The sequence below is a fragment of the Argentina anserina genome, chromosome 3 (assembly GCF_933775445.1).
Source record: "Argentina anserina chromosome 3, drPotAnse1.1, whole genome shotgun sequence".
NCBI classification, from domain to species: domain Eukaryota; kingdom Viridiplantae; phylum Streptophyta; class Magnoliopsida; order Rosales; family Rosaceae; genus Argentina; species Argentina anserina.
Window position 1 is genome coordinate 21818280 of NC_065874.1, and position 25368 is coordinate 21843647.

Sequence of the window (25368 nt, forward strand, 5' to 3'; positions counted from 1 at the left end):
TGATTAAACCCAAGGTTCAAAATATCGGTATCGGAGGATATATCATTTTTTTTTTAAAAATGGAGGTATCGGAGATATATCGGGGATATTGGAAAAAAAATATTGTTCATCTTCCGAAATTATTTATTTATTTATTATTAAATTACATAAACACAAATACAATTATTAATTTTATCTAGTACTAGAAAGAGGCTCTAGGTGCTTGAAAAGATGCACGTTGGTCAACAAAACTACAATACTTTGTCCACGGCATACGAGCCATATAGTACGAATTGTAATGGTTAACATGATAATCATATATCTCTTGTGAACTACTAATAGTTTCTCTGAGTATGGGATAGTAAGGATGAACCCAACTCGATAATTGATTATAAACGTCTCCAAATTGACCATAATTGTAAATAGGATGAACAAATTGATAGTTGACTTCATGTGATTCGTTTGACATCCCACTGTGCTATGTGCCTAAACTGATAGAATCAAAATTTAAGGCAACTGAACTAACATCAGATGAAATATTTTGATCATCAATGGCTCCAACTTGTCCTCCTCCTGCACCTATTTTCCTGTTGCGCACCATGACTGCCTGCTCTAGATCCATGATTCTCATCTTGGGTAGCATGATCAAAATTATTTTCACAAGTAAACTGCTCAAATTCTCCACCTACATAAAATTGTCCATATTCAAACCTTGTATCTCCACCACCTTGTCGACTTCCACCACTACCATCACCATTACCACCATCACCACCACCACCATCATCATCATCACTATCTGAACTATCTGGAGTTGCTATACCGCCCCACACACTAGCATTATCAGAATCATCTCCCGGGTCTCCAACTTCATCAGATAATACCTTGTTTACATCAATTCCAAAATCAGTTGCATTTTCTACGACATGTGGAGGAGGATTGCCATTTTCATCATCGTGGTGTGCATGCATAATCCAATCATGAAGAGGATCAATGTCATTTTGAAGTGGTTCACTAGCAACATGAAGTAGATCGATATAGTTGTTTTCATTGATCACATTATACTTTACTCGTTTATCATGTAGTCGTAACTTCATGTTATAGTAGTAGTATACGAGTTTTTCCAACTTCTGATATGCAAGACGGTTCCTTTGCTTTGTATGAATAAGAGCAAAAGTACTCCACTTTCTTTCACAAGCATAAGAGGAAGCCGTTTGTGTTAAAATACGCATGTCAAATTTCAGTATTATCATCATTCCAGGATGGGTTCACAAGTTGCTAGCAATCTATGAAGGTATGAGGGAACTTCTAGGAGACAAAGACTACAATGTGACTTATGTTTTCTTACTTTCCCCAATAGTGCTCAAGGATAACACTCCTTATCTAGATATCCTTTGAGAGGACGTCAGGAGATAAAGATTACTACTCTTTCTATATTCCTCGAGGAGAACACTTGTTACTAAAATTATGGATATTCTCTTATGATCGTCATGAGAGTGTGAGACTATGTTGTGACCCTTTATTTTGGATTCTCTCAAGGTTAAGGAGAGTACTTGTCACTGATATGGCTTGACTTTTAAGAGTTAAGACTTGAATTTTCACTCCTCACGTCGATATCTTTTACGAAAATTTAAAATTAGTCGATTGAATGACTACTCTTCTAATCTTATTTTTTATATCTCTCGAGGCTCGAGGTGATTAATTAATCAAAAAATCCAGATCAAGGAGAGTACGAGACATCCTCAAATTGAGTTAAATTTTTTTAAGTAAAAATTTTCAAATATTTCTCTAAAATATCGAAGATATATTGGATATATCGTAAATATCGGAGAAATATCGGAGATATTTTATGTTATCGGAGAAATATCGCAGATACGGGAAAAAATAAGATATTTACCCCTAAGATATATCATTTTTTAAAAAAATAGGAGATATCGGAGGATATATCGAAAATATCAGGAGATTTTGTTCCTTGATTAAACCCAGTGTATGCCAGGAATTTTTTTTTTGTCTAGGCTAGTTAACTCCCTTATTTGCAATTGATTTGACAATATAGTTTTGGTGTTTATATGTTAGTTTTTTTCTTTGATCAAAATGATATGCAAGCTCAACTTTAGAAAAAAATTGGGAGAGTTTAGAAAAAAAAACTGGGAGAATTACTGTAAAAATACTAGGAGAATAAAGGTTTTAGAGAAAAATTAGAAAAAAAAAAGGAACTAAAAGAAAGAGAAGAGGAAGAAAGAAATGTTAAAAAGTGGGGAAATGGAGAGAAGCAGGACTCGAACTGGGGTTCACTTATAAGATGCAAAGTCACCGACTAACGGATCTGCTCAGTGCTTTGGTAGTACCCATGCAAACATTCTTATTATCGCATTTCTGTCTGGGCTGCATCTCAAGTGGCCATTCAAGTAGGTCCGTCACTGAGTGTATGATGAAACTCTATCAAAAGGATTTCAAGAGGATACATGTTCTAATCATGATATGCACTATTTTCATTGAAACCTAGGAAAAAAAAGAAGATAGCTAGACATCTTTTGCACAAACCTAAAAAATCTAAGGATCGATATCTGCTGCAGAGGTAACCCAGATCATCCAAAGCCCCTGCACCGAATTAACCTTGATTTTACGATGAAATCGGAGTCGTGCTCCTTTAAATTTGGGGTGGTGGAGTGAGGGAGAGGGAGGTTGGTCATGGAGGAAGTTCATCACCTTAATGGCTGCTCCGACGTAATTCGAATGCAGAGAGAGAGAAGAACAAGATGAATTAAAGGAAGAAGCCGAGGAAACGAGGAGGGTATAAGAGGAAAATGATGCAATTACTTAATAGTGGGAAACCATGTGTCAAAATCACAATGGTAGGTGTCCAAACAACATAAATACGAAAGGTTATGTGCCAATATTTTACCTACTAGAGCAGGGTTACAAAGGAAAGGTTACGAAGGAGAAATGAGTTGTCTGATGTGTAATCGTACTGTTGAGGATATTATTCATGAGTTTTTTTCACCAACAGTCCTTTAACTCTGGTGTACCTACCAATGTGATACCTCAACTCTTAATCGTACCAATGTGATACCCAGACTCTAGTATTGCTATCTGATGATTGCTCGATTACTCGACATCAATATTTAACCCTGAACACATCATAGTAGTATAAAGCAAGAGGGTATCGTTCACAAACCGGGGATCCAGCCAGGGCTTAGGATCACAATACTTACACGAATTCATAAAGGTTTTAAGGTTTGATATAGATTTTGGATTGAATCATAAAAACAGTAAATAAAACCTAAACTAATATATACATGTGATCAACCAACCAACACATAAACAATCACCAAAACAAATCACATAGAGGGAATCGAAACAAGCTTCATGTCTTTCTTATAGCATCATGCCGAGACTATGCAATAAATCACCAAGGATGGATCATGCATTTAGGGTTCTAAGCAGTAACCTAAACACATAGACACTTAACACATTCAATCACAACCAAGCAGCCATAATCGAAATTCTAACATGCTCATCTTAATCATGTAATTCCAAAGCCATGCACATTGAATTCATCAAGTATGTCACTTACTTAACCAACAACCATGCAATTCGAAAATCACATAAACAAGAATAAACATGTTCTTAGCATAAGTCTTTAATCCAACAACCTAAATATCATGCTACAAGCATAGTCATAACACATAGGTATCGAAAATTGATCACACATGCATTCGGCAGAAACCAAAAACAGAAAATCATAAAACCAAAACAATTTTCGAATCCTCTATATAAATTGAATCAAGTAGCTATTTCATAGACAAAATTGATACAAGACTACACTACACAAATCGCAAGCTTCATCCAAGAACAAGAACAAAACCAAAACCGAAATTAAACAAGAGTGAATCATGGTTACACTTTATAAATCAAGCAATCCACAAGTGTAGCCGAGACTTCTATGGATGAAACCTCCTTCACAAGCGTGTTTGAAGGCTATAGATTGGTGGGGAATGATGGAATCGGTTTTAGGATTTCTTGGAATGGTGAAGGATGAATTCGGCAGAGCTATGGCTGTGTTTGTGTGTAGGGTTGATGATGTTGCTGAATGGAGAGGCCGGCCTCTATATATAGAGGTCTAGGAAGCCTTCTTGCGTGCCAAAAGGAAATAGAATCCAATTGGGAAACTGAAATCCTCTTTGTTATGGATTTGATTTATGTACTCCATATCCAACTTGATGTAGGAAACCAAGTCCAATAGGGAGATCTCTAAAGGGCAGCTCGGCAACAATCTTGGTCCAACTAGGAGTAGCTAGGCCGGCCTCCTCTTCTCCTTCTTCAACTCGAATATGATTTCCTTGTTCAACTAGGAATGCAACTCGGCAACTCTTCTTCCTTTCCAAATATGATTTGTCTTTCCTGAAAAGAAATCATCGATTAAGGAATAGGAAAGAATGAAAATAGGAAAGTAGAGTCCTAGTCGAGTAAGGAATCCTAGTTCAATCAGGAGTTCTAACACTTAGCACAATTTCATCATCAAATCATCTAAATTCGAAATAGCTCTACCTATAGCATACATATGACAAATATGAACTTAAAACAACTAAATACGAAGTAACAAAGCATAAGAATAGGGCATATAAACATTAAGAACGTCACACTTTGTGCTCCTATCACTATCATTGAAGTACTTCCGTCAGTTTTTTTCAACTTCTCCGTCATCTTAGTGACGTGGCAAGTACGTGAGGCCCACAAAGAGGGTTAAAAGACAAAATTAACCCCATCTAAGAGGAGCAATGTTTTTCCCGCCCTTTACTTTGAGAAAGACACCCAACAATTCCAATTTTGGCGCCAATTTTCCCTCCATACTCCTTAATTTGTGTCTCTTATCTAAACTAAAGAACTACAGCCAACCAGTCGACCACAATCTGATAAAACCTAGATCAATCTCATTTTCTATTTTTACCCTAGCACTTGTTAAACTAACAGAATAAATATAGAAATTTATATAGAACATCTCATTTCCACAATCTCATAAGAATATAGAAACACATAACTTAACGAAATTCAACTACATGTTTAAGTACCATTAGTTCTTACAAGCAAAAATCATGGCAGATCAACATAAAAGGTGGCAACTAATGGTACTTAAACATGTATTTGAATTTCGTTAAGTTATGTGTTTCTATATTCTTATGAGATTGTGGAAATGAGATGTTCCATATAAATTTCTATATTTATTCTGTTAGTTTAACAAGTGCTAGGGTAAAAATAGAAAATGAGATTGATCTAGGTTTTATCAGATTGTGGTCGACTGGTTGGTGGTAGTTCTTTAGTTTAGATAAGAGACACAAATTAAGGAGTAGGAAGGGAAAATTGGCGCCAAAATTGGAATTGTTGGGTGTCTTTCTCAAGGTAAAGGGCGGGAAAAACATTGCTCCTCTCAGATGGGGTTAATTTTGTCTTTTAACCCTCTTTGTGGGTCTCACGTACTTGCCACGTCACCAGGATGACGGAGAAGTTGAAAAAAACTGACGGAAGTACTTCAATGATAGCAATACTAGAGTCTGAGTATCACATTGGTACGATTAAGAGTTGATGTATCACATTGATAGGTACACCAGAATTGAGGCACTGTTGGTGAAAAAAACTCATTATTCATTTGTTCCTTCACCGTCCTTAATGCTCATGAAACATGGAGGGCTGCATCTATCCAAATTGATGGGGCCAATCATGGGACTATGCAAGAGTGGTTGAGGTTATTCATGGACACAATCAATAAAGATATTTTTGCTAAGATTCTTATCATTTTGTGGACTCTTTGAACAAATAGAAATACTCAATTATGGCATGGTAAGAGACAAAGACCCATTGAAGCTACTATGCTTAGTTTAGGATGGCTAAATGAGTTTTCGAAGGCCAATACATCTTGTGGTGGAACTATTGTTCGTGAGCAACAAAAATGAAAAAAGCCAGAGCACAGCTGGTATAAATGCAATTGTGATGGAGCTTTTGTGGCTGGTAGTGTTCAAGGAGAAAGTGAGACTGTGTTCCGAGATGAGCATGAAATTTTTCGTGCTAGGACTGGCAAAGTTTTTCCGCAAATAACATCTCATTTCCGTGCAGAATTGTTAGCGTTATTGGAGGGTGTGACTCTTGCTGAAACTTTGCAGTGCACAAAAGTTGTTTTTGAAACAGATTGCTTGCTACTTCAGTGAGCAGTATTACAACATGAAATTGATATGTCTATCTTGTGTACTATCATTGCTGTGGTGAAAGAAGTTCTTCACCGGAATCCAGATTTTCAAGTTATTCACGTTCCTGAATAACTTGCAAATCATTTACTTACAAATCATGCTTTGAATTATAGGTTAAGCCAAAGTTTGTTTGTCATCACTCTTAAACTTAATTCCTAGTTACAAAACAAAAGAGCATCCGAATTCTCTCATGAGAGATGGAGAGTCTGAGACACTTGTTAGAAAACTTGGAGAACTGCATGTCGTAAAACTTTTAACTTGAATTAAAGCCCTAAACCAGAACTTGCCCTAAACCAACCACTGGTGTACATTTTTGGTATATACCAACTCAACCCCTAGTCATATATTCGAAGCAGTTCCCTCTTAAATGCATGGTCTTGGATCACATATACTCGAGTACATGAAATCATACTAGTGTTCTTATTTTTAGTTATTTTGATCGAGTACGTACTCATGATAGGGATATAACTGATTTCTTACTTTGGGATTTATTTCTTTTTTCTCAAACACCACCGTCTAGTTTCTATAGCACCGATGATTACTGTGTACTCATGATTCCTAGCACAGCTCTAGCGAGCTTTCCCTTCCTCAAGGGTTTCCTCTCATCTCCACTAACTATAAAGCAAACCACATCTTTTAATTCCTTCTTCTCTCCTTGGCCACCACCAGCAGCGCTGCCGCGTGGGTTTAGTCTAGGAGAGGATTGTAGCTTTTAGCTTTTAGTTTGCTGTGATGTTTTTAGACAATTGTAGTTTGGGTCTCTTTTCAGTTGTCATCGGAGCTTGATCTGGTGATTTTCTGGGTTGTTGCCTCAAATGCCCTGTTTGGCGTGCTTAATCATGGCAAGGCTGTTGCATCTTTTCCGTTTGGTTTGAATCAGTGGCGGACCTAGGATTGGAATCTAGGGTGGACTTGAGTTTGCCGATAGACAAAAAAAACTTTGGGAGGAAATTCATTAACTTGAAAGGAGAGATATACCGAAAAGGGGAGGATATAGTCATACCCCTAAAATGTAATTAAAGAGAATAAACTAGCTAAATTTAACTTTACGGTTCAATTAAACGTCAAACTCTTGTATGACATCCTCATTGAAAGTCATGTATGGCTCAGTGGCTGCACTCAATATTAGAGAAGAAACTTCTATTAGGCTAAGTTTAATAGTTTAGTGGGTTTATATATATATATATATATATATATATATATATATATATATATATATAACATCGTAGAACGAGAATCTGAAAACAAACAAGAATGTAGACACGTGTACAAATAAAATGTAATTTATTGAATATCAAGCGCGGGGTTATAATCTTTGTGAACTCCTCTGATTCTATCTCCGTATATGACTTGACTCAAGTGTGACGTGCACTTGATCTTGAGAATTTGAGTTTGACTTGAGTTTGGATTTGGATTTGATGAAGAACGAGCGATTTGGCCGCTTGACGATTCTTCGTGGATTTGAGTTTGGATTTTGATTTGATGAAGAACGAGCGATTTCGTGGCTTGATGATTCTTCGTGGATTTGATGATCTTCGTGGACTTGAGAGACTTCGGGATTTGTCGAGAGTGATTTTGTTTAAGTGATTTTCTCTCTTCTTCTCAAGTCCATTCTCTTCATGTTGGAAGGGGTATTTATAGTGTCAAGACTTCTATTTTGTAGAATATTTTAATGACACTAAAATAATAAATTTCTTTAATTGTATAATTAAATCAATATGTATTTTTTCGATTAATTTAAAATTAGTTATTCCCATAACTAAATTACACAAAAAATAATTAACTTAATTATAACCGTTAAAAAATTAATTATTAAATTAATTAAACGTCCGATTACCATTTCGAATCGTCAATGACATTCAATTTTTCGATTTACGTCTGAATTACGTAGCTTCAATTACGATCATCCATTTATGTGCTGACACGAGTTTTATTCGGATCCGCACCAACTTTGTTGACTTTTGGGCCACGTGTGCAATTTTGTCGGGCTCTTGGTTGATTTAATCATTTAATAAAGATGATTTACTTCATTATATTTCATGTATCTACAAGCATTAGAAAATTTTTTTGCCCGTGAGAACTGGGTGGACTTGAGTCCACTTAGGCCTCATCATTTAGCCCGCGGAGGCCCGCAAGCCCGACGGGCTTTTACCCGGCCCGGCCCGCGAGAAAGTCTGCCAAAGCCCGCTTCCGTGGGTAGAGGGCCGGGCTTAAATTAGAGGTGTGAAACCCGGCTTGGCCCGTGGGACCGGCCCGCCAAAAGCCCGCAAGGCCCGTGAGGCCCGGCCCGTCAAAATCCCACAAGGCTCGGCCCGTAAAATCCCGCCAAATAATAAAATATTATACATACATATTTTATTAGGTTTAGAATAAAACTATTGCATTATGAAGCAACTATATTAAGGAAACTTCTTGGGATCGTTCGACACCAGTAGATATGATCGGTATATATATTTAGTGACCCTGTAAATTTCATCCAATTCGGAACTCGTTTGACCGTCGGAATTTCCGGTAAACCGAAAACAACACTAATATGTCATAAGGGAATACCCATTACCAAAATGCGAATACCAAAAGTCGTTTGCATATCTGAAATCACCTAATTTTTATCACCGATTGTGTGTGGTCGCACCAAGAAAACCAATTTGGCAAACCCCCGGTCAAAGAGGATTTTAATATGTCAAAACGCCTTTTTCTTTGTTAACCGTAGGTACGGACGGTCAAACAATATCCAAAACGGACGAAATTTTTACGGGTTCCCTAAATATATATACCGATCACATCTACTAGTGTCGATCGACCATATTTTGAACTAGAGTTATTGATCGCCGAAGCGTCAACTAATGTATCATACCCTTTATATTAGGCTTATATTAAAACTAACGCATTATGAAGCGACTATATGAAAGAAACTTGTCGGGATTGATCGACACCAGCCGATGTGATTGGTATATATATTTAGTGACCCTGTAAAAAAAATTTCATCCAATTCGGAGTTCGTTTGACCGTCGGAATTTTTGGTAAATCGAAAACACCACTATTATGCCCTAAGGGAGGACCTATTACAAATATGTGAATGCTGAAAGCCGTTTGCATATATGAATCACCTAATTTTTGTCACCTATCCTACGCAGTCGAACTGAAGAAATCTATTTGGCAAAGCCCCGGTCAATGAGGTTTAAATATGTCAAAACGCCTCTTTTTTAGTTGACCATTGGTACGAACGGTCAAACCATGTCCAAAACGAACGAAATTTTTACAGGTTCCCTAAATATATATACCAATCATATCTAGTGGTGTCGATCGACCATATTTAGAATTTGAGTTGCCGATCGTCGAAGTGTCCACTAATGTATTATAACCTTATATTAGGTGTATTATAAAACTATCACATTATGAAGCGACTATATGAAGGAAACTTCTCGGAATCGATCGACACCATCCGATGTGATAAATATATATATTTAATGATCATTTTAAAATTTCATGCAATTCGGACCTCGTTTAACCGTCGGAATTTCCGATAAACCAAAAACAACACTAATATGCCCTAAGGGGGGACCAATTACCAAGATGCGAATGTGGAAATTTGTTTACATATTTGAAATCACCTAATTTTTGTTACCTATCGTGCGCGGTCGAACTGAAGAAATCTAGTTGGCAAAGCCCCGGTCAATGAGGTTTGAATATTTCAAAACGCCTCTTTCTTTGTTAACCGTTGGTACGAACGGTCAAACCATGTCCAAAACGGACAAAATTTTTACGGGTTCCCTAAATATATATACCGATCACATCTACTGGTGTCGATCAACCATATTTTGAATTTAAGTTGTCGATCGCCAAAGTGTCCACTAATGTATTACCTTATATTAGGTTTATAATAAAACTATCACATTATGAAGCGACTATACGAAGGAAACTTCTCGCAATCGATCGACACCATCCGATGTGATAAATATATATATTTAATGATCATTTTAAAATTTCATGCAATTCGGACCTCGTTTAACCGTCGGAATTTCCGGTAAACAAAAAACAACACTAATATGCTCTAAGGGGGGACCAATTACCAAGATGCGAATGTGAAAATTTGTTTACATATTTGAAATCACCTAATTTTTGTTACCTATCGTGCGCGGTCGAACTGAAGAAATCTATTTGGCAAAGCCCCGGTCAATGAGGTTTAAATATGTCAAAACGCCTCTTTTTTAGTTGACCGTTGGTACGAACGGTCAAACTATGTCCAAAACGGACGAAATTTTTACTGGTTCCCTAAATATATATACCGATCACATCTACTGGTGTCGATCGACCATATTTTGAATTTGAGTTTTCGATCGCCGAAGTGTCCATTAATGTATTATAACCTTATATTAGGTTTATAATAAAACTATCACATTATGAAGCGACTATATGAAAGAAACTTATCGGAATCGATCGACACCATCCGATGTGATCAATATATATATTTAATGATCATTTTAAAATTTCATGCAATTCGGACCTCGTTTAACCGTCGGAATTTCCGGTAAACCAAAAACAACACTAATATGCCCTAAGGGGGTACCAATTACCAAGATGCGAATGTGGAAATTTGTTTATATATTTGAAATCACCTAATTTTTGTTACCTATCGTGCGCAGTCGAACTGAAGAAATCTATTTGGCAAAGCCCCGGTCAATGAGATTTTATTATGTGAAAACGCCTATTTTTTTTGTTGACCGAAAATTCCGACGGTTAAACGAGGTCCGAATTAGATGAAATTTTTACACGGTCCCTAAATATATATATCGATCACATCTATTGGTGTCGATCGATAATATTTTGAAACTAGAATTTATTTGTGACTTTTGTTTTAGAATGTTTTCTAACAATTCTTTTATTGTTTCAAACCCTTAAATTAAAGTATTATATTATTTTTCTAATACAAGCCCGTAAGGCCCGGCCCGTAAAAGCTCGCAAGGGCCGGCCCACCTTTGGTGGGCGGGCTTGGATCTTCGTATTTTTGAAAATACCCGGCCCAGTCCGGCCCGTCACTTATTTAAATTTATTAAGGCCCGGTCCGGACCGACCCGGGCCCGTCACTCATGGGCCGGGCCGGGCCGAGCTCGGCCCGTTGACGAGTCCTAAGTCCACTCATCAATACACTTGGGTCCGCCCCTGGTTTGAATAAAGTCCGCCGTCTCGTGGTCGGCTCGGATGGTCACTTTTGGTGGCTCCCCTCGTCGATTCAGTTCGGGTTCAGATGATATGTTGTTCTCTCTTGGGGTTCATCCCCTTTTTCCTGCTCTGCTGCTCTCCATTGTTTTCGGGTCTTCTTGGAGCATGGGTATCGGCATGGGCCTCCTCTTCTACGCGTCCGATTTAACCGTTGGAAGTTGCAGCTTGTCTTTGGATATGTCGGGTTTGTGCTTATCTTGCTTGCAGGTAGTTCCGGTGTCTGGGTTCTGCTCGATTTCTTCAGGATTGAGCCTTCTATCCATGTGGTCTGGCTCTGATCGACACTTGTACTAAGCTATCCAATTTCTTTTACTTGCTCTTTTCTCTTCCCTTTAATTAGTTGTCTATCTCTTCTTCTCTTTTACTGTTCTTAGGGGTTCCGCGTGTGGAATCCAGTGACCCTAGTATTCCGTTGTTCTAGTTTGGAATGGCTGAAGGAACTATCCTTGTACTCTTCGTTTCTTAATGGAGGTTTTATTGATAAAAAAAAAATCCTAGCCTCTTCTTAGTTTTGTACTGTTGCATTTATTGGAGCAAGGTGGGGTGTGTAGCGCATCAACTTTATTTTAATATTGTAAAATGATTCATTAAACTAGTAATATAATCCTTAGTCTTGTAACATGACTCCTTAAAATTGTGAACTCTAATTTCCTGACGAGTCCTTTAAGTACTACTATTAGGGTTGAAAGTGCTAATTCAGTCTTCAAAGTTGTAATTACATGTTTGAAAACTCAATTACCACTTTTAGGACTAAAATGACCATGGGCGCGGCTATGCCCACCTACCATATACTTTGTTCACCCTACTATCTCAACCCAAAGACTACCCTCGTTAAAAATTATAATAATTCACAAAATAATATAAAGAATAATGAATATTAAACTTGTAAGTGATGAACCGTAGTAAATTGCTAGACAGAGAACTGGGAAGTAATTCCTTTGACTTATTTCTTGAAACTCTCTACTTCTTCATTCACTCGTGACTCATGAGTGAATCACTTACCTTCAATTTCTTGACTTTAATTATGAAGAGAGTAAAAAAAAAAAGCTAATTTGGCAGTAATTCATTTGGCTTTTCAACTACGAGAAATTCTGCCTTGCGACGAACGCACCAAGTGTCTGGTGCGACCAGCCACTCACACTTTAACACGTGTACAATTCATCCACGTTGGCACTGCCTGGAACATCTCCGATCAGACTTCTCCACCTCCAAAATTTTCTTCTGGGAAACTCAAATATCATACTGTCTAGTCTCGGGGAGATACTGTCTAGTCTAACTAGATAGTTTTAGTTCATGTTCTGGTTTCTTTGTTCTGGTGTATTTACAACGTACATAGTTGTTTGGGTGGTGGTTGATTGGCTGGTGTTATATATCTCAAACACTTCAATTTGCTAATCCGTATTCTTCTTTCTTGTGAGATTGTGTTGGTGGTTAATTGGTTGTTTCTTCCCAGATGTAGTCTGTTTGCATATTTGGTATGTTATTTGTTATATTACCATTAGTGCTTACAATACTTTACTGTGATCCTTTCTTAATCTTATTTCTTTTGTTTTTTTTTCATATGACAATGGCGGCACGGCTCTTGTTTCATGCAACACACAATCAAATAAGGAAGTTCCATTGATGGGCAGATGCTGGCATGTAATAGAAAATGGAAATGGGCAAGTGGCGCGTGGGTGACGCTCGGTGGTGTTTGATCTAGAGTTTTGTTGTGCAACGGAAAATCAGCATGCCGTTGTAAACGGTTGGTTGCAGTTTTGCAACACAACAACGTGGTGATAACGAGCGGTTATCGATTATCCATTGGATTGGAAATAACTTAAAATGGGAAAGTCGGTGGTACTCTTCCCTCGGTTCGGAGTTTTATCCCACATGGTTTTATCCAAACAAGGTTTTAACGAGGCCACCATCATTTAGATACGAGAAGAAGTGAAGACATCTCCCACTTCCATTTTATTGTTATAAGTATGTATTTGGTGAAAGTTGCAAGCAGCGCACTCGCGCTTTTGTTTCCTAGCTTTCTTATCAGATTGTGGATTGTCATTCCTGATATTCCCATACTTATAGCTTTCTATTGTAATCAATTGATGTATCTATCATATATATCAATAAACGTTCTTATTCTTTAAACAAACAAAAAAAGGTAAAAGTTGGATTTTAGAGTGAACAAAGTGTAGTTAGGGTGGCAAACTGGCAACAACCGCAACTTATTACTATATTTTAAGAACTCAATTGCAACTTTGAAAACAATATTACTACTTTAATGACAATAATTTAAGGATAACTAGTTTTAAAAACTTAAGGATAAAGTTGATGAATAACAAGTATTAACCTCATACTAGAATTTTCCTTTTTTTTTATTAGAACAGTGAAACCATACATAATAGCTACACCTCTGACATCTACCGTCAAAAAACTATTACTAAAACAGTAAAACATACCAACCTTCTTTAAAGCCATTAAGCACATCCAATATTGTAGTTCGATTCATATCTATGAGTATCAATGGCACATATGAGTCGGATACCCTTCCGTCATATTTCTCCAAAAGAAGTAAGAGCATTTTCTAAACAACGAAATTCTCCCCACTTTAGTAAGGTACATGTACCTCCCCTACCATAACAAAATGAAAATTAAATTAAAAATAAATAAAATCAACCCAAAATGAGCTTTTTAATGTTGAAAATGACCATTTTGAGAGATTAAAAAGTCTAATAATTTTAATGAAATGAATGGTTAACTCACCTATCTTTGGAAAAAATTTGCGTACAAACTAGTATGTACGCGTGCGTCCAAACTCTCGTTTATTTACACATTTTGGGAATATAAATACATAATTTTAACCGTTCAAAATTTTAGTTTATTACTAAAGATCATTTCTGTAAAAAATCAACATAAACAAAAATCGTCTTCATAGTTGATTGCATCAAATAAATTGATGGTTGATCATGAGACTACTAACTTTCACCATAACCGTTCATTTGTTTGATGCAATCGACTATGAAAACGATTTTTGTTTATGTTGATCTTTTACAAAAATGATCTTTAGTAATAAACTAAAATTTTGAACGGTTAAAATCATGTATTTATATTCCCAAAGTGTGCAAATAAACGAGAGTTTGGACGCACATGTACATACTAGTTTATACGCAAGTTTTTCTCCCATCTTTTGCGAGAATATATCATACGTTGTCCCGACTTTTATCATATATCCAAAACTTGAACAACATCATCAAAATTCTTTGGTGTTTATATTGTCTTCTCAGGTTGTCTAATTGTGACGACGACTTTGAAACTCCAACGCAACCTCTTTGGCTAAGGTTGGGCTTGTGGGTTAGGAGTCTTCCTCAGAATCGGGCGTGGTTGAAAGGTGTATGGAGTGTGGGGTAGCTATGGATGGAGAAGGCGGTCGAGACGGCAGCGATGGGTCGTTGCAGGTCTATTGTGGGTCGGGTTCAGCATTGGATGCCGAGATCTAGGGCGCCGTCGGGGTTTGCTGATTCGTTGGATTTACGGTTGGCTTTCGTTCGACGACTCCGGCTTGGCGAGTCCTTCTCCCTCCGGCAAGGGTTGGCGGCGATGAGCTTTGTGGGCATATCAAATCTAGATTTTTCCTTCTTTGGTCCGGGTCGGATCTGGCTCCAAATCTGGAGCCGGGTTTGGGACCCTGGTGGATCTTGGGTTGGGATGACTGCCCTACTCTAGTGTGGATATCATGTCATTTTAGTTGGTTTTGGCCACTATTTTGGTATCATTGCTGGTTAACAGACCCACAACTTTGGTTCCTGTTCGTTAGGATCGTTTGTCAATATGGCATCACCCTTGGTCGGCTTCGATTATTTAGGTGCAAGATTACCCTTAATTCTATGTTCGTTCGTAGGATCCGCATGGGTAGTCATACCACCGACTACTCATTTTAGTTGGTGTTTCGGCGTAACGACAATTGTAAATTTTATTTTTCTTTGCCTAGGCGATGCAATTTTATTTTTTTCATGTTTTTGTTTCATATTTCTTTGATGCATCTCTGCATCGTATCATTATAACCTTTATATTCAATAAATTGTTGTCGTTTAGAATATAAAAAAATTGAAGTGAATGAACTTAAAAATAGAAACACTGAGGTACAAAAGGCAATATCTCACATGCTTTTTTTTTAATTGTGGTAATTAAAACTAAATTTGGCGAATAAACACCTTATAAAAAATTTACCAATAGGCAATCAACATTAAAGTGATTATTACCTTAATACCAAATTAAGCCTTAGTCATTTATCAATTAAACACCTTATTAAAAATTGCCTAATAGACAATCAACATTAAAGTGTTTCTTAATACCAAACTATGCCTTAGTCATTTATTAATAATGTATTGAGCCGCATAATAGCGGCTGTTCATTGTTTATTCTTTTATGATTTTAGGGGTTGGCCGACATATTTTCACAGGGTTGGTCAGAGTGTGAAACACCCAACAATGAGCTCTAAACTCTAAACAATGATCTCATTTATATCTGTGGAAGTGTTTAGTGGAGTAGACCTGTCAAAGTTCTATTCTGTGAATATTGAGGGGTTTATATCACTTGTTGTATTCTCAAATGGTCATTTTCATCTACATTCTACAATAAAAGATCGAAGTTAGAAATCAACTTGGTGACCGCGAAAGGGTTATTTTTTTAAAAATATCTCCATCAAGCTGGTCGCTCCACCCAAGCTAATCAAGGCAGATGCAGAATATAAGATTGTTTGTTCGAAGTTAATTTTCTTCAGCATTTCCTTTTTGTTTGTCTGTCCTTTTATACTTTATTTTGCATTTTGATTTGTTTCAGTAAAAGCTTTTTGTGCTTGTATTGGAGTTTACCTTCAGCTTCACTAGGCATAATTCGTAGTATCGCTTTTGCCAATTGGAACGAATCCATTTTCAATTGGAATGAAAAAACTGGCGTCTTCAAGAAGAATTTGAGGCCACCAGTTAATATAATCTAAAACAATAATTATGCTTATAAGTTATAACAAAGCTACTAGTAGTACTAGATATCTCAAATCTTGGGATAAATTTTGCCTATTGTTAGAAAACTGATTAAAGCACTCATCCATTCATTTTGAAAAGGGAAAGAAAATTGTGCTTTATGAATAAGGCTTCTTTTTCTGGTGAATTTAACAAAAAAATTCCTCAAAATGTACATGTACAGAGATAACACTAAAATTAAGAAATGATGCTGACAGGGAAATAAGCTGCTTTGATAGTTGCTAAATACAACAGTACAACAGGAAACCACAGTATTAAGTGTTTCATGTGTTTTTCAATGCCGACAAAGCGTCCTTTGTTGCAGCTGAGATTACAGCGTCTGAGGCATTTGGCAAGTAATAGTATTTTCCTGCAAAACATATATGTGATGAGATTATGAGCAGATCTTCAAATATGATAAGATGTGAACAGTTGATACAAGTTTGAAAAGGAACCTTGAGCAACTCTCGCTATCTCCTTGGCAAAACCGGTCGAAACAAACTTATTTTCAGTGTCAATGACAAGAAGAGACATCCCTGCTTTGTATATCTTACCAGCAACCTCTAGAATCTCATCCTGAAGGATTTCCACAAGTAAATATGATAAAGGAGGTTGAGTGCAAAATCACAAAACCACATTAAGCATATAATTGGCATGGAAAAATACAGGACCACATGAGATCCGATGATAAAACCTATTTCTACAATGTAACATGGGGCCAATTATGAAATCTAAACTTTGACAACATGTTGGAAGGTTCATATTAATAATACATCCGGTGCAAAATTTACCTTCAACTCCTTCGACGTAGGTTTTGGGGCATCAGTAGCAGCAGCTGCAGCTTCAGGGTCATTGGACCTTTTGAGTGATATATTGGCTCTACCATCAGTTATTGCAACAATCATTATACGTCCAACATCACCACTCTTCTCTGCATTTAGCCCAACCCTTACGGCCTAAGCAGTTTGATTATAGGACATTGTCAGTCAAAGAAAAGATGGCTGTGCTTATACACAAGAAGCTACTTGGTAGTTGGTATCACAAATCAAGATTCTTATATTATTAATACAATTGAAGTAACCAACAGTACACGCATAAGAGATAGTGCAGAAATTGGATAAGATATAAGCTGGATGCTTAAATTACATCAAATAGTCATTATATCATAATATGAACAGACATCGTGCAGCCATCTAGTAGGGAAGTCATTAAGACTTCAGAAGTAACTAATGAAATATGAGCCATTGACAATAACATTAGCCCTGAGGTATCAATGGATGTACATACCGTGGTCAGACCATGAGCAAGGGGAGAACCTCCACCACAGGGAAGTCTCTCAAGACGATTTCTTGCCATTGCAATTGATCTAGAAGGAGGCAGAAGAACTTCAGCAGAATCTCCACGAAAAGGAATAATAGAAACCTATCAGAAGTACCAGTTGACACTATTTCAAAGATAATTACCAGAATAGCATTAATACAGACGATACTTATTCCAATTGTTGCAGCAATTTGGGGATGAATTTGATTTTAAATGAATTATTATTATTCTCCTTAAGTATATACCCCGTATTCACAGAACATGGATGATGAGAAACAACATCTGGGTTGCTCATGTGCATGTGAAAATATTTCAAATTAGCTCAGCATGTTCTAGTGCAAATGTGTTTTATTGGGAAGGTAATGACTAGATAATCATGCCCTAATTGAGCGCAATACTTTTCTTTTCTTTCTTTTCTCATAAGAGATAATCAGAAAACATTTGTTTGAACAAGAGCCATGGTAGTCACATCCCTCATAAATAATATAACTTTTTTTTTTGTAAAGATAATATCACTTTTCCTACCTGATCTCTGCTCGTATAACTTTCAGCTAGTAACTTCAAAGCTGCACCTTTTGCATTCTGCATTCGGTTCAGTGCCATGCTTCCACTTGCATCAACAACAAATATAACCTGCCACGTGAATCGAGATTTTTCTCACTATTATATGAGGTATAATTTAGATTAACCACACTTAATCTAAGATGTAGTGAGAGAGGGGCCATTAATTTGATGTGACCAAGTATGGCAACCAGTGCCAAAACAGACGCACAAATATAGATATATCCACATATCTAAACAAATCTATATATTAAAGAGGCAAAAAAGGAGGAAATTGTTTTTGCCAATACCAGTGCTCCTGCTTTCCGTGCCATTCTCTTTGCTCTCATGTCAGTTTTCTCAACAAAAACTTTCCTACCAACTTGAGTATTCTTCTCCCTACGCAATTTTTGATATGGTGCAGCAACTCTAAGAGTTGCATCAACAGCTAATCTCTTTACAGGGCCCTGTTAAGGATAAAGTGTGATTGGATAAGACAAACACGGTCAAGCAAGTTCCAGGCACGTAAGGTTGCATGTTCCACTAAAAAGGGGCAGGCAGAACTAGCTTTTAGATTTATGTAGATGATGAGTGGAAAGCAAATAACTGACATATAAGTTTTGATCGAGAAAATGAACTTTGCAGCCAATGTTATTCATTTGGCTTTCATCAAGTCAGTAGGAGAAGGGGATAAAAGCAAGGTTACACAGGTTATGAGTCTTAAGAGTTTTTTTTATTTAATGAAAATTGAAACAGCAAAAGTAATCTATATTTCTCACGAAGAAAATGGAAGGGAACAGTAAATTTTAAAGGGGGGAAGGTGGAAATGGGAACAAGTAACCTTCGGTAGCATCGGTTTGATGTATCGACCTCTATCCTCTGAAAAAATAACATTCTTAGCTCTCCCAGCCTTCCCTTTGCGTCTTTGCGCTTGTTGTGCAAAAAAGAGAAGCTTCTCATCCACCAAACCCCCTTCTGCATCAAAGACAAACTCTTCAGGTAGTTGATCCTGCTCTTGTTCATTATCTTCATTCTCTTCCTTCTCTTCATCATTTTCATCCTGGTAATATATACTCACATATCATGAATAATGTTAAACCTCTGTTCCCTGATAGATCATTTTTGTAGTAAAATCGAGAAATAAAATTAAAATTGGAGAACACACCACAAATTTTACTCGATCACACCTAAAAAAAAGGAAGGAAGCCTTCAATTATGTGTACTCGAAATTTAAGTTTTGATCAACATGAACAGACCTCTTTTTCTTGTTCCTCCTCATTCTGCTCTTGCCCAGATTCTTGATTTTGAGGAGGTGGTGGAGGTGGAGGGGGTTGATTTTTCTGTTCTGGTGGGTTCTCATTTGGAATTGAACGAGGAAGTATGACCAGTTCTACCTGAAGTAGATAATATTCTCAGAACAAAAAGTAATGATGTAGATGATGACAGATGTAAAACCTAAAATGTTACTAGAGATATTGTACTTACATTTGGCAAATTTATCGTTAATGATGATTATTTATTTTGGAGCTACTATATTATCTTTTATTTTAAATTGGAAAACTCCAGTTGTCAGAATTCAACTGAAAAGTGCAAAAGGCTTACTTTTAAATTCAATCCAATAGATTGCATCCGTTGGTAAAAATAATGAGTTTTCGGCCTAATATAAAGGGCTGCTACAGTTTCATTCATTTATATTATCATTCTAAAGAGATCACAAAACTTCAGTTTTCTGCTGATTTGTGTGAAAATCGAAAGGTTCAAAGAATACATGTGGATTATTTCTCAACTTTCATCATGGTTAACATTTACATGCTTCTCTTCTCCATCCCAACACAAATAATTATGTATCGCACATGTATGATTTTAATTTTTCATATTACAAAAATAACATACCAGTAAACACTTGTAAATACAGAAAGATACTATGTGTAATAAAACAGAAGTATACTTAACAGCTTTTTTCAGGTCATCAGCATAAACTTTTTCTCGTCCGTCTAGAGCAGCTAAGCATTTTGCAACACGGGAAGCATATAGCTCAGCTCGATGTCCCTGATAGTCACATATCACATTAACAATATAGTTGTTAGTTTATGGTCCAGTTACAGAAAACAAGTACAAGTTAGAACAAGAAGCATAAAATGATAAGACTTATCCACCCAAATGTATAAGAAGACATCCTGATGTAGAACAGCTAAGTTAAGAAAGGAAAACTGGCAAGGGGCTTGACAACACAGGATCTTAAAAAGACATGTCAGAAAGACATTTTGTAACCAAATCCCACAACCAACAGGCCGCTTGGGTAAACATGTCTTAAAAGTTATGTTTTATTATATATTTCTTAAGCTGCAAGAAAAAGAATCGAGTTATTATCTACTCTCACATATGTTTTATGTAGACTGTTTGGCCATTACTGAGTAATGGATCCAGTTTTTTATAATTTAGACTAATTAGTAAGCTGGAATAATTACAACTTTTAACATTTACTCTAGATTGAATTTGTAACAGATGTCCTAAATTGAAGTGTTCTGAATTTTTATCTCAGATCAATGATTACCAGTTATGAAGTTAGCACTCTCCATGTCCCAAATTCTAACATGCCAAGTAGAAAAGAAAATATGACACTCATAAGGACATAATCAGGATAACAAAATGATCCCAAATTCGCATGACGAGCTTTGAGAGAGACTTTTCTTAATAAGCAACCAAAATGTGTCTGAAATAGAACCGACTGTTAAACACGTTAAACAGCAAACTCCAGGGGAGGTAACTCATACAGAATCCCACTATGCTCTTTCACTGACATCTACCATCAAAAACCCAAACCATCGCATAGCCCCCTATGCATAAGAAAACCTATTCCTCTTCTTGGTTGCTCTCTTCTTCTTTCATCTAGCTTCTTTTTTTTTTTTTTTTTGAGGTTGCTCTTGTCTTCTGAAGACAGCAATGTTAAGGTAATGAAAGTTGTGATATGCAATGATAATGGGTTAACGATGAATTAAAATTTTAGCAAATGATATATCTTGTCAAAAATTTATATGTATCGGGACACCTGAAAAGTAATGAAAATCTATTTAATGACAAGTTTCACAGTATGAACCTGGCAACCACCTCGCAAGGATTCCAAAACCAGGTACTTGAGTTGTTCTCTGCTTATAATGACGTCCTTTAGATACTCTCTTGCCAAAATGATCTGAAACATGTAAATATACAGAACGGAATCAGAAGACTTATATCTTGCAACCACACCACTAACAATTTATTAGGTAGATATTCCCAAAACATTATTGGTATACATTCATTGGAACTGATTATATCAATCATCTCATCAACATATTTTAAGAGTAAAGTTGGTAAGTTTCCTCAAATAAAAGTCCCTTGACTACTCGTCATAAATTTTGGCATTTCTGTAGGCCGAACTCATAAGAAGTCCAGCTCTACCAATTTTAAGCAAACTTCGTATCACTGCCGTTTTATCAAGAATAATAAATGATACATTAATTTAAAGAAAAAACTAGTGAATGGTTTAAATAAAGTAACAAATTTGAAAAGAAAATGATGCTGATAATCAAAACTAATGTTTGTCCTCTTACAGCATGTGTTGTAAAGAAAAGTTGACTAATATTATACATGATTATTTTTCCTACCACCGTCTTAAGTATATGGCAGTGGATTGCATATACTAAATATGTTCCTCACACATTCACACACAAGGGCATTTTGCCACCATCTTATATACATTGGCTCCATAAGATTTATTGGTCTCTTTACTCTCTTTCCCATAAAAGTAAAACCCCTCCTTTCCAACTTAAAAAAAAAACTCTACTCAACTGTTTGGGGTTGAGAGCCTTGTGCACCAGGCTGCATTTTATCTTTCCTCCTGTTGCCAATCATCTACATGACTTCCTCCTTCATCTCCACTACATCCGTTCATGTACATGTTTCTTGAAATCCCAAGACTTTGTACCGAGAACCATAGCGAGATGTAGAGAAGTTGTACAGATGGGACACTGAGCTTATTCACTTATCAGGCATAACTCAAATTACACGTTTTTACCTCCCCTCCATTTTTCTAATATGTATCCAGCATGCAAACAAAGAAGTAAATTTATGTCATGTCCGAGTACCTGAGTTTTTGCAAATTCTGTTTCCTCTTGAACCATTTGGAAAACTTCATTACTATATTCCTGAAATTTTGTTGCAATCCCCACAGCTGCAACACGGTCATCGAAACTCATTGGAAGATCTGCACTGCAAAAGAATGCACTATTAATAATGAGAAGGCAGATAGCTAGGAATCAACTTGTTGAATAAGGGTAACTGCAAGATCTGTACCTTAAGTTGATTGCGATACGGTCTAGTAGGTGTTCTCGCACAGCGCCCTCTTCTGGATTATAAGTGGCAATCAAGAGTGGCTTGCATGGGTGTCTAAAGCTCATCCCCTCTCTTTCAACAATATTAACTCCTTCAGTTAATACGTTGAGAAGCAAATTACTGATACCCTCATCCAAAAGATTAATTTCATCAACATATAGTACACCTCTATGAGCTTCAGCAAGAAGGCCAGGTTGGAAAACTGTAGTTCCTGTCCTTACGGACTCCTCAACATCAACAGATCCAATGAGTCTGTCCTCTGTGACTCCAAGTGGAATCTAACAATATGAACACAGGCTGTTATATAAATAAGCAGTACTCCTAATTATGGAAGTCTCTTCAATAACTAGTACCTGAACAAAAGGAGACTTTACAATCTGAGTCTTGACGATACCAGAAGAATCAAACTCCATCCGTTCAGATAAAACATCTTCCCACCTGTAGGAATTACAACCAAACTATTCATCATCTGTAGAAGAAACTTAATGCAAGATCAAATAGTGAAACAGAGCTCTGATCAATACTTTTTGTATGAGATATCTATGAAGTTCAGTAACTTTAGAAGAAACTTAATGCAAGACCAAATTTAAAAAGTGAACAGAGCTCTGATAAAAACTTACTGTACGAGATTTCTAGGAATGTAAATCTAAGAGGCAAATATTTGAGCTTTATCTGAATAATCATTACTTCCATCACAAATGCGCACTGTTTTAAATGAAATGTTTTCATTACCGCGAAATAATGTTCTTCATTGTTTAGGATCTATTGGTGAATATAATCACATCATCACAAGAATATGATGATGCACAAAATTGACATGCTAACCAAGTGCTTTTTTTTTCTTCTCTTTTTGTCTTTTTCCTACTAAAATCAACAAAATACCAAACCACATTGAAGAACACGGGCTCCTGCCAAATCATACAACTTCAGAGGCGAACAATTAGCTAGGTAGGTCTGCAAGGTCCCAGACCACAGGAGCAATCGCAAGAAAACCAGCTATCTACCTTCATTGTGATCGCTAGTAAGTACAGAATTTTTTAGAAAGTTTTCAATCTTTTTCTAAATGCTTAAAGAAATTTTCCTCAACAAATTTAATACTCAAAAGAACTCATGGGCCAACCAAGAAGCAATTACATAAGCAGTTTTCACAAAGAAAGTAGAGTAAAAAAAGATGAAACAACACAAATTGACATTCTAAAACTCATAATCTGCTATTTTTCATTCGGTCATGAAAATAGCCTTTCATTAATAATTTGGGTCTATTTTAAAGAACATCAAGTATATGGAGTTACATTATTCTAAAATAAACTCACAAATGAGATATGCAGGTGGGGAAAATAAATTGTAAAGATATATGCCATGCTGTGTCAAAAGTAAGAATAAGATTTTCAAATGTGTTCCATTGACACACTGGCTCAACTTACGTCAATTGGGTACTACTTTCCACATATAACGAAAAAAATAAAAACAAAATTAGAAAGGATTTTTACTAGCACTAACTGACGTTCATGTTGACTTAGCTGAAATCCATTTGACAATACAGACTTTAATTCCAGATTACCGCACTCTATCTATGATTGCAAGATAACCAGTAAGCATTCAGTGTCCATACTCTTCGGGACAGGCAGGATCAGCATTTGCTATCGAACCAACAACTACTTCAATGGGTGGTAAAATTGCATGCAAACCACGAGCCATTACTGTCTTTGCTGTTCCCCTTCTTCCGGAGATAGCAATTCCTCCAATTTCACGGTCAATAGCGCCAAGCAACAGAGCAGTTTTAATAGCATCCTGAGATTTAAACAAAAAAAAAATGTAACATGTAACTATGTATCCAGCCAGCTAACTTGACAAAGAAAGCAAAACAACAGCTCATAGCCTAGATTAATAATAAAGGGGCAAACATAATAATAGAAAGATTATAACAAGCCTTATCCTCAACTATGGGCAGCCAAGATGAAAGGAGGAAAAGATTACTGCCATCCCCTATGGAGTTAAGCATAATATGATAATTATGATCACATTTGACTTTGAAACCGGAAACATATAGATGATAACTAAATCGAAGCCAAAACGCCCAAGGCCAAGAACAAAGCTACGGAAGCAAGTATTGTGGGAAAATGCAGTTTTGTGCAATACCTAAAGCTCTACTTAATCTAGGGTAGGTGGGTTGATACCAAATCACATTGAAACATAAAACACAATCTGGTACAATTGATTTGAGTTCCAAAATAATTTAGCACCAGATAAAGAAACAAATCGATGCAATGTAGTCTAATTGGAATCGTTAGCATATGTAACTGTGAAACTGTTGAAAATTGAGCTCCAAACTTAGTGTTGATCAAGCAAGCGTTGATGAGGGAGGGAGAGAGAGAGAGATGGAATCATACTTGGCCAACGACGGCAGCCAGAGGAAAGAAGTGTCTTCCGTAGTTGGAGTTGGCATCGGAATTGTCTTGGTTAGAGGCGACGGCGCCGTTAGAAGACTCGATAACGGCAGCGGCGGAAGCAGTGATGCGAATGCGAGCTTGACGGTGGAAGTGGAAGCGGAAGCGGGTGGAGAGGAGGAAGGGGCGATGTAACTTGAAAGCGGGAGACACAAGCAGCGAAGAATGGAGGTGGGAGAGAAATGAAGTAGACGAGGGGGATGAGAAAGCCATTGAAAACCTCCCGGGGGTTCACTCCCTTATCTCTCTCTC

The 25368-nt window shown here is 36.7% G+C and overlaps 1 protein-coding gene across 1 annotated transcript; it reads right to left on the minus strand.

Annotated features, from left to right (window-relative positions):
* Nucleotides 1-16504: 16504 nt before the first annotated feature.
* Nucleotides 16505-25330, minus strand: LOC126787769 (magnesium-chelatase subunit ChlD, chloroplastic). Its single transcript, XM_050513669.1, has 15 exons — nt 25060-25330; nt 24282-24460; nt 23023-23107; nt 22631-22947; nt 22423-22546; nt 21396-21488; nt 20252-20347; nt 19555-19692; nt 19140-19358; nt 18610-18765; nt 18284-18391; nt 17726-17860; nt 17230-17394; nt 16894-17014; nt 16505-16808 (listed from the first exon to the last, which is right to left on the minus strand). The coding sequence occupies exons 1-15, from the start codon at nt 25327-25329 to the stop codon at nt 16723-16725; spliced, it is 2292 nt and encodes a 763-aa protein (XP_050369626.1). The 5' UTR covers nt 25330; the 3' UTR covers nt 16505-16722.
* Between the last annotated feature and the right edge of the window lie 38 nt (nt 25331-25368).

Excerpts from the sequence above, each read along its gene's own strand:
- LOC126787769 (XM_050513669.1), bottom strand. The coding sequence starts at position 25,329 with ATGGCTTTCTCATCCCCCTCGTCTACTTCATTTCTCTCCCACCTCCAT. Across the intron at positions 22,547-22,630 it reads CGTATCGCAATCAACTTAAG|TGCAGATCTTCCAATGAGTT; the intron begins GTACAGATCTTG and ends ATTCTTTTGCAG. Across the intron at positions 18,766-19,139 it reads TCAAACCGATGCTACCGAAG|GGCCCTGTAAAGAGATTAGC; the intron begins GTTACTTGTTCC and ends TATCCTTAACAG.